The sequence below is a fragment of the Syngnathus typhle genome, linkage group LG1 (genome assembly GCF_033458585.1).
Source record: "Syngnathus typhle isolate RoL2023-S1 ecotype Sweden linkage group LG1, RoL_Styp_1.0, whole genome shotgun sequence".
Taxonomy (NCBI): domain Eukaryota; kingdom Metazoa; phylum Chordata; class Actinopteri; order Syngnathiformes; family Syngnathidae; genus Syngnathus; species Syngnathus typhle.
The window spans coordinates 16284829-16295546 of record NC_083738.1 but is presented as its reverse complement, the minus strand read 5'-3'; the positions used below and the strand labels follow the sequence as shown (position 1 = coordinate 16295546).

Here is a 10718-nt window from a genome sequence, read left to right as displayed (position 1 = left end):
CATTCTTTTTTCATTTTTTGATTAAATATGGACGTCACAAAGTTTGACTTTACACAACTGAAATGTTGAGGGATATTCTAAAATGAACTTTAATTTCAGAATAACCTTTTGAGGTGATTTTAGTTTGACCTCTCCACCTTTGAATTTATACATCCAACTGTTCAGTGCTTCAATACTTTCGACACAACTGGCTGTTCACCGTTGCAAAAAGTGACACCGGACTCTCACTTCTCCTGCTGTGAGGTGTCAAAAACAATTTTATACATCACGCCATATGCCACTGCTGACATTTCACGTCTAATCTTAACTGTATGATGTTCTGCTGCGGAAATATTCCACCTAGCTGGATTCGGTGTAACTAGTTTTTTTTGATATAAGAAAAATAGACCAAAATCATTAAATTATTTCAAAACCTTTCCCACCAATAATGTGACCTGAAACCAGTACAAGTCAATTGAAAATATGCATCAAACAATGGTTGCACAAGTGTGCACACCCTCTTATGACTGGGATTAATGTTCAAAACAAGATTAGATTTTTTATGGAACTACAAGGTATATTTTCCTTGTGGACTCCACTTTGATATCTTGGACATTTCTCAATAAATGTATGTAAAAACTAAAATGGCCCCTAATCGGAAAAAACTCCCCACCCTTCTCATATTAATAGGACTGTAAAAGCCCACACATAAGTTTTAAATGGCATCTAAGTCAACCTCCCTTTTCTGTATTAAGCGGTCTGTCTTGTGGCTTCTCCATTTCGTGGCATGCGAGCGAAATTCCTCTTTGGGATACAAGGAGTTAAAAAAAAAAAAGAGAGAGAGAGAGATCCCGGCTCACTTAAAAGGCTGCTTCCCTTCTCTTTTCTCCCACTTTCCATCCTTGAGCTTGATTGAGTGTGCCATCCAGATGGGGATGATGGGGATATTTGGTGAGAATTTCTTTTTAGAAGGGGAGAGGGCATTTATTGCAAATGACTCTTGGCAGTGTCCCCCCTGCCACTCCACCCACCGCCCCCCTTTGCTCCATCTGAACATAATTTGGCAGCAATTCTCTCAAAAGATGTGTGCTTATGGGAGATGTTAAAAATGGATGGTTAACAGGGACGTTAGTCGCCATGGCGTTGCTCAGGCACATTTCTTTTTAGAACAATATTTAAGTTACGCGATGGGGCAGGTTGAGAAGGGAAAAAAATGGGATTGGCATAGAGTTAGGTTTAGGTGCCGTTGAAGCTGATTTCCTCACTGTACAGCTGGCAGGGAGTTGATTGTCATTGTCATTATATTTTATTATTATGGGATATTAAGGCATCATGTCTCTGCAGCCAGAGGAGAGAAAAAAAGAAGCCACCACTATAAACAGTTTCCCGGCAGAGCCATTAAGATCATTTTTCAAGAACTCTCCCCCCCCTTTTAAAAACCAAGATTCATTCTTACCAGCAGAGGGAGCCCTCATGTCTGCAGAAGAGACTTTTGCGCAGTTAAAAAAAGGGTGAAGTGAAAAATTCAAGGCGATGTTTGTCACAAATAAACAGACAATCCAACAAATTGTTTTGCAGGTTTTCTATTATGAAATTATATTCCGCAACAAAGAAATTAGTTTATTGAACTGATGTCCAATGCACTATTACCAACCCTAACCCATTCCAGCCTCCTTTAATAATTCGTATTACGGTAGGTTAGTACACCCAACAGTTAAAATAGAGTAATAATATATGTAAAAGTGATTAATATTTTTTTAAATCAAATATTTCAATCACATGCAGCATATTGCAGCAAGTCAAACATCTATTTTTTCTAGGTGAAAGTATATTTATTCATTTATATTTTTAGCATAACCTGACTTACATGCATACATCATTTTATTAGAAACAAAATATCAAAATCTTAAATAAATTTGCATTGTTTAAATGACATTGGCGATTTAAACGTTTCGCAGCCATGCAAAACATCTTTGAGGTTATATACGCAGACGATTAAATATTTTTATGAAATTAATCTCATTGCATTGAATTAATAACATCTAATAACCAATATTTAAACAATAATGAATAAGATTTCTGTTGTCATTTTTGGTTCTCTTGAAACGTGATTCTTTTCAATGGCTCATTTCCTAAGTACGGTATTCAGCTTTACAATTCATTTCGTTCTGTATCATTTAATTTTAATTCCGTGTTTATATGAAGTGTTTTTTTTAATGAGCAAGATTTGCCATTTTGATCATCCATACATGCAGATACAGTAGGAAAAGAAAGACAAAGCACGAGTACAGTATATAAGAACAACAAGGTGTGCTGTTGCGTGAAAATATCCAGATGTTATCGTTACTGCATCATTGTGCTTTTTACAGCGACAAACGTAATTGAGCTCTGCAGCTGAAGGACAACTGAGATCTGGAATTATTGTATTGAAAACTAATGAAACTAATTTAGAATGAGAGCGGACGACAAACGAGTAAAGCAAATATGACCAATAAAAATAAAATCTTACTTTTTTTGTGTCCTATATCTCAACTCGTTTTTAATTACTTTTCTATTTTTGTCAATTTATCCGTTAATTCTTCGACACGTTAAAAGAAAATGTCATATTTCTCGCATAGTTTTAAACGTCTTTTAAAACAATATTCTTCATTTTATGCATTTCAAGTAACGTAATAAGTGCACTTCAGCTCATATTTATGGGTATTTTTCGAATTAGCACAGAATTGCATGTTTTTCTTAAACACATTTTAAAGCGTTCCTTTTTGTAACAAATCGAGAATAAGAAATACTTTATCTTGATATATTCCTTTAATTTAAAATTATGTATTAATATTTTATATTACTTATTATTACTCGAAATTGCTCAACAAGTTTTCCCTTTATGCATTTATTGTTACTTAAAAACGGAAGATGTTTTTGATTCACGCAATACGCCAGACATGTGGACCCTTACACACATGACAGAGGCCTTGTTATTTTTAATAAATTTGGTCTTTATTGTTGTTGTCAAACAAAAAACAAAAACATTTTCACCTACGAAGAATACGTTCGATTTGTTTCTTTTATGAAACAATCCATTCAGTCCATTCATATATTTTTGTATAATCGTTCTATTTTTTTTTTTGTTACGTGTCGTTGTTTTTAATACACTGTCTTTTATCATGGACGAGATTCCACTCAGGTATACGGGACGAGGTGACAAAACGTGGAAAACAAAGTAACACAGCCAAGTGTCAACAGAAAAGTGGTTGTTGTTTTTTAAACTTAATTACTTAGACGGCCGTACATCTTTTGATTTTCTATGTTAGTAGGAAACCTCGTAATATAAAGCAGATTAACTTTAAACGGTGTATTTCTTTGAATACATTTGTGGTTGGTGAGGTGAGGCGTCCGCATTCCACTCAACCAATGGGAGGCGGCACTGGGAGACCGTCACTCACAGGTGAGTCCCGGCCAACAAACAAAACGTCATTTTGGCGACAATTATGATAAGATGCGGATTACTAAAACATAAAAGAGTGCGATTTGTGCATGCATGCACAAGTGCAGGCAAAAGAAACACATCTGGGTTTTACACAGTTGACGGATCTGAAAATTGGTTTAGGTGGTGTGGGTATTGTGTCCCAATACAATGTTGAAAAGTCGAAATCTTAGGTCGATGCGATTGATTACACTACCATTTATTCAAATATTGTTCATTTATGTTAGTAAGTAAAGGTTAAAGTTTTAAAATACGTTCGATAAAATGCAACAGCTGAGTAGATAGTTCTGATTCGTCCGAGTATCTTGAAAGCAGCGTGACGTCGCTGACGATCGCCAATCCGGAAGTGGTTTACCCTCGGCTTTCGACCAATGGTAGGCGGCGCTGGGACGCTGTCAGTCACAGGTAAAGCAGGGCAAAAAAAAAAAGAAAAAAGTTGTCTGAAAAGCAACGCAGCTCATAGAGAGCCTGAGCTGATGGCACAGCTATGCGGAGGGACAGCATCGCGCCAGCGGATTTAGCAGCGACTTGTTTCCGCGGGGATGCGAGCGAGAACGCGGCACTCAAGCGGAGCTCAAAGTTCATCCACGGATGATCTGACACCCATCTTCTCTTCCCGACCCGCCTCAAGCCGTCACTTTGTTGAAACTTTCGCAACCTGAACATGGCCGTTCGTGGCAACTCGCTCATGCCCTTCTCTATCCAGGCCATCCTGAACAAGAAGGACGACGGCAGACACTTGCCCGATTTGGACGTGTGCTTCTCTAAGACTACGTGCTGGAAAATATTCGGGGACGTGCACGCCGCTTCCGGGGAGCCGCCCGAGAAGGGCTACGACTCGGACTCGGGGTTGAGCGAGGACAACGAGGGTAAAGCGCTCAGGGTCGCGCACGGCCTGCAGCCAGAGAAAGACACCGGGACCGCATCGGATGTGCCCGAGGAGAGCCCGCAGGAGGAGACCGACCAGGAATCCGCAGCCGTGGACAACACCAAGAGTGACAGTGAGCTCAATAACGCAGCGGGTAAGAGCGCAAATGCCTCGAAATACAAGCAAACAAGATTAGATTCATTAACATGTGCATTTTTAATATAAGTGCAGGATAAGGCAGTAAACATGACGAGGTGTTCGTTCTAAATGATTTTTCTTGGGTTAATTAAAGAATAATGACGTGACAGTGTGGTGATTAATTTCCACGCAGAAAACATGATGAGACTAAAGATTTTTTCAAGTGTTCGTTAGAATTGTTTTTTGTTGTTGTTGTTTTATTTAAAAAAATAAATACTGACGTGATACTGTGGTGATTAATTTACGTACAGTCGAAGAATTCTGTATCTTGCCTAAAACGGCTTCTAACGATACATATCAGGCTTAATACTGAACAATGAGTGATTGACGTTATGCATATTTATTCTCAAAGCCTTTTTCACTTTAAAATTACGTTAATCTAGTAGATGTTTTTATTTATATACTTGATAAGAAATTAAAGTGCAGATTAAGCACATTCCCCAAATAAATGCGCTTGAAAAAGTCATTCACCTCCCCGACGCTCCGCATCATTAATTTTTTTTCAATGAGTATTAAGTAATCTGGCCTTGGAAGGATGCCACTATAGTACCACTATTTGCGTTCTAAACGACTTTATGCGTATTTATTATGGCTAACTACACTTTACTCTAGGTTTTACGCATGAGTCACGCAGATCCCCCCCCCCCCCCCCCCAGGTCATATTTGCTTTTCTTTCAAATTCTGCTGATGATTTTGTTGCTCTGCGTCGTATGACCTTCCTACAGGGTCCAGCCTGTGCATGCAACCCTAACTTTTAATCGTACTCCTCGGATGGTAATAAAGTTTAGAATTATTTTTTTATTAGATTTAAATAACGCAAACGTGATAAAATGAAAATGTGTTTCATAACAGTTTCAACAATTATCTTATTTAAAGTGAATAAAAACAACTTTTGATAGAATGTCTCTTTCAGTGATAAAGACCGTTTGTGATGTATGCCACATTAGCTCATTAATCTGATTTAAATGTAAAAAATAAAGAATTTAAAAAAAGGAATGAATGGCTGTGCACATGTATTTTCTAATTTATTTAAGACTACAAAAACAAAAAATTCAGTTCCATTTAAGTAATAATAATAATCGTGGTAAATGAAAAAGAATATACTTTTCCAAATAGATGACTTTTACAAATGCGTGTGTCCGCATGAGAAATAGTGATGAACTTGCTTATGATGAAAATGCTTATCTATTTTCTGTTATCCTCTATGAAGAAAGTGATTTTATTTCAATAATAATGACATTGAATGTATACCGTATTTTGCAATGTCAAGTTTTTTTTAGGGCGGTGGGGGGGTCACTGATTGTAACAGTAAAAATATTATTGATCGTCAAACAATATTTCGGCAAAAGTCATAAGTCACATAACCTATTGTTTCCTATGATACCAGTTTAGTGTATTTACCGTATTTTGGTAATAATATTGTTTGTTCCAAATTTTAGTCTCGAGGTTAAAAAAAAGTATCCATCCATCCATTATCTGAACCGCTGCTCCTCACGAGGGTCTCGCATGCGCCGGAGCCTTTCCCAGCTGACTTTGGGCAGCAGGCGGGGGACACCCTGAACTGGTTGCCAGCCAATCGCAGACCCTGAAAGACATGAGTCAGTAAATATTTGGACTTTGTTTGTTGTTCCCTAACTAACAACACTTGCTTTAACTTTGCTAAACTGAATTGAATGTTAGAAAATAAAAATATACGTAAAAATAAGCACAAATAAGTAATCTCATTGAGGTTTGTGGTCATATAGTGGAAAAGTGGCATGATTGTTGATGGGGACACATTCATTTCTAAAAGTGTATGGGTTTTCGAATGCATAAAAAAAGGGGTGATTATGTGATTATTCTGGGTACCACTAGAGAACAGGTGACTAACTCAAAGTCCGAGCCATGTCATTTTTTTGTGGCTCTCTAAAGTAAATAAGTTTCTTCATACTTCCTGTTTCTTACTAAATGCATTTTAGTTTGCATTGCATTTCAGCTAAAAGTCTGTATAGAACTTTTTTTTTTTTCTTCACTTTCAACAGATATTGCAAGGATGTTTTTCACCACGTCCCTTTTGAACTTAAGTCCAACAATAGTTATCCTTAAAGACATTGGTGCCTTGAGATATGAGTGACCTGACTGAATAGTTTTTCAAGATGTTGTGACTATTTATTTATTTCTTTATTTCTTTATTTATTTGAGCAAAAAAAAAATTGATATTACCCTCAACATATTTTTACACTGATATCAAAAGTGTTTACTAGTTCTCTAGAACACCAGCTTTTTTAGATATCTAATTTTTTTGTTTTTAAGTTTGACCAAAAAAGCTTGCAAAATGTAGATTTTACCATACGTTGTAATTTATAGCAATTATGTATCAGAGGGGGAAAAAAAAATTGATGGCACAATGGTGCATTGGTTAGCAGGTCGCCTCATAGTTCAGATGTGCAGGATTTGATCTGCCCTTCCTGTGTGGAGTTTGCATGTTCTCCCCGTGCCTGCTTGGGTTTCCTCCGGGTACTCCGGTTTCCTCCCACTTTCCAAAATCATGCACGGTAGGCTGGTTGACAACTCTAAATTGTCCGTAGGTGTGATTGTGAGTGTGAATGGTTGTTCGTCTTCATGTACCCTGCGATTGGCTGGCAACCAGTTCAGGGTGTCCCCCCGCCTACTGCCCAAAAGACTGCTGGGATAGCCTCCAGCTCGCCCTCGATCCTTGCGAGAACAAGTAGTTTGGAAGATGAAGATGAGGAATGAAAAAAAAATCCACCATGTGTTAGAGAAAAACAAGGGCACATTTGGAGTCAGCTCAAAACTATAATATGGAATAGTTTGCCTGCATCTCTCATTAAAAAATGTAAACATTTGTTGACCAGGCGTTTCCATTTAACCAGTCTGAAGTCATGACAACCAATCTATGGAAATCTTATCTATACCAAATTGAGTTTGACACCCCTACACAAGAAGAAGCACTTTGAAAATCACAGCCGTCCCAAATATGGAAAAAAACGGGAAAAATCTAAAATCTGGAAACATTTATATGTGGATGCCAAGCTGCATAATGCGGGGGCGACTGAAGTTTTAAGTTGCAATATCACCTAGCACCACTAGATAGCAGAGATGTCTTAGTTGCACTTAAATGTGTGTCTATTATACTGCCCTACTGTGAGTAGACCTAATATTTGTTTGCACATTTGGAATAATTTGCGGGACGAACGTAGTACCTCAATATTATTAAAAAAAATCCTCACTATTGAAATTTTGAGTGAGTTTTTTTTTGTGAAAGAATGCACAAAATGAGTTCTTGCACTTCACTTTGGTTTGCCGTTTTTAGAGGGTTTGCCGTCCTTGAATTTTTTGTTGTATGCAACAGAGCCTTCTTCTATTGGGGGAAAAATATTGTTTGATGACGTGTGTGATTTTCTTCAAAACCTCTTTAATACAGCAACAAAAAATGTATTATCAAAAATGCATGCTCTTGCACGTGGCGAGCATTCCAACAAAACTGTTCCTAAAGTGTGTATATGACATATTTTAGATTGTGGCTGCGTCGCCGACGAGAAGACCGCCGAGCAGCCCAAGGCGAGGAAGAAGCGCTCGCGGGCAGCCTTTTCCCACGCGCAGGTCTTCGAGCTGGAGCGCCGCTTCAACCACCAGCGGTACCTCTCTGGACCCGAGCGTGCCGACTTGGCTGCCTCCCTCAAGTTGACAGAGACTCAGGTCAAGATCTGGTTCCAGAACCGCCGCTACAAGACCAAGCGCCGTCAAATGGCCGCCGACCTGATGGCGTCCACGCCGGCTGTCAAGAAGGTAGCTGTCAAAGTGCTGGTGCGTGACGACCAGAGACAATACGGCCCCGGGGAGGTGCTGCGGCCCCCACTGCTCTCCCTGCAGCCCTCCTACTACTACCCGTACGCGTACTGCCTACCCGCGTGGACACTCTCGTGTACGGGGAATCCGTGAAAACACGGCGGACTTTATTTATTTGCAGACTTTATTTTGGGGCGGTGGGGGGGTGCATGAGGAATTTTGACAGCCCATTTTTCCACCCCCAAACGGAAACCGAAGCGGAAGTCAATTACAGGACCTAATTGGACATTTGTTGGTTTATATATTTACATCCTACCTCTGCAGTGATTGACAGGTGTTGTTTTTTGACTTTTCATTAAGTTGCAGACTGTGTGTTTACTCCCCCACTCCCCTCTCTTATTTTCTTGCTGTATTTGTAAAGGTAAGATATTTTCAGCACTTTTTTGAAAGCATTTACAAAGCAAAAATCCATCCTTAAAATGTAACCTGTGCTTTGTCTTGTGTTTTGAATGGTACAAAAATATTAAAACATATCAGTTTACTATCATCTGATGCAATTTCGTTTTGAGCTTTTGTTTGCTCTGTCGAAATAGAATCTGGATTCAAGGAAATTAGGAGACAAATGTCAAAGAAAAATAAGCATCATATCGCAAAAACAATTGGCAAGAAAATAACACAAAATGAGTAGAGAATGAAAGAAATATGTGGCTTTTTATGGCATGGATCCAACTTTGATCTGCTGGTTCCGTTCATAGTGTTACATCAAACAAAAAGTTTTTTTTTTTCTTTTCAATCTTGCATTAACCCAATGATGTGCCTGCCTTTTTATTTTTGGTTAAAAATGTATTTGATAAATGAGTCTTCATTTGGGAACAGAAGACAATCACCACTTAAAATTCTTATGGAGGACCAAAACTGCAAAAAATTTCAAAAAATCAAGAGAACAATATTAAGGATTTAACTTTTAATTTTGACAGTTTGGTTTGAAATATGGTTGGAAATATGGGATTAAAAAATAGTTGTGGTGCTTCATGCACCTTTGTGTTTTTTTATGATGATAGGAATATTGCTAATCACTAAATAAAATCTAACGCGCACTGCTAATTTATAGCATCAAATGTATACAAGTTGAAGAGTATAATTGTCTTCAATGGCCACTATTCACAAATAATGGCCTTTACAGCCTGGTTAATAACTTTTTTCTATTCCTGCACGACCAGTTATAATTCCTTGATCTTCTCCTTTTCCTGAGTGTTTGCTGTGGGATTTTAGGTTTTAAATCCATCAAATGTTGGATGACCAACATCTAAAAAAAACTAAATGATTAATTTTCAACATCAAAACAAGTGACATTTACCATCCAAACAAACATGGTCTGAAATGAATCTATTTTGACCCACTTTCTGACTATATTTTCTAATGTATTACTTTTGCCGTATTGCTGAAACTCGCCATCAAGCACATGCCATCTTGTGTCATAAAAAAAAAAAAGACAACAAATATACATACACAGAGGACTGTTTGTCAGGTTAAGTCATTTGCTTCTCTAAATGACAGCTATACATGTTCTTATTTGAACATATGCCCTGTGCCTCAAAATATTAAGCACAGGGCATATATTCATGTTTCCTCACGGGTTTAAATGGTTTGAATAGCATCCATTATGCTTGAATGTACGGCACCACACTCCAAATATTCTGAATCTGACATCTTCTATCCCCTCCCCAAAAATTTTGCAGAGACTCACTTTGTCATCTGAGTAGTGCAGGTGCAGAATCACCATCATTCATCCTGATGAGAGGAGAAAAGTGTTGAAGTGGGGGAGACCTAACCCTCAACCAGCACAAATGAAAAACAGTTCAATATTGCAGTATCTTGTTGCCTTCCCAGTGGTCTAATTGCAATACCCCCCCCCCCCCCCCTCAATACTGTGACTATGATTTAATATGGAATTCTTTTTTCAAGATCTTTTTCACATGAGTTAAAACAATACAAGGAATAACAAATAAAGGCAAATGTAGCATAAATTAATATGAAAGACAGTTTATTTATCCACTTCCATTTGAGTTAACAGACCAAACACTTTTTAAACTTTTTCCATGGCAGTTTCACAAAATGTTCCCAAACAAGTGTCTCATAAACATGAGTCAGTACGCCATAAATCAGACAACAATAATGTAAACAAATCTTTGGGTTTAACACTTTTCATTTTTTCATGAAACAATGATATGTAAACAGTATTTCATTATGATTTTTGATTTGATTAATTGTTTATCTCCACTTCCCAGTCATCAATATAAAAAGGAAAACTGGTTTCTCTTTCTCCATGAAATTAAGGAGCTCATAGAACTCTACTGAACAACAAGAGGCACAAAGCTGATAGAATTTATGCCTGTGAGTATT

At 37.8% G+C, this 10718-nt stretch overlaps 1 protein-coding gene across 1 annotated transcript; it reads left to right on the top strand.

Moving 5' to 3' along the window:
• The first annotated feature begins 3838 nt into the window (after positions 1–3838).
• On the top strand, positions 3839–8862 carry nkx3-2 (NK3 homeobox 2). The gene is made up of 2 exons (XM_061290732.1): positions 3839–4482; positions 8044–8862. The coding sequence occupies exons 1-2, from the start codon at positions 4125–4127 to the stop codon at positions 8466–8468; spliced, it is 783 nt and encodes a 260-aa protein (XP_061146716.1). The 5' UTR covers positions 3839–4124; the 3' UTR covers positions 8469–8862.
• The last annotated feature ends 1856 nt before the right edge of the window (positions 8863–10718 follow it).

Bases quoted from the DNA above. Each gene is read 5' to 3' on its own strand.
- nkx3-2 (XM_061290732.1), top strand. From the start codon at position 4,125: ATGGCCGTTCGTGGCAACTCGCTCATGCCCTTCTCTATCCAGGCCATC. The intron at 4,483-8,043 runs GTAAGAGCGCAA...GACATATTTTAG, and splicing joins TGAGCTCAATAACGCAGCGG to ATTGTGGCTGCGTCGCCGAC.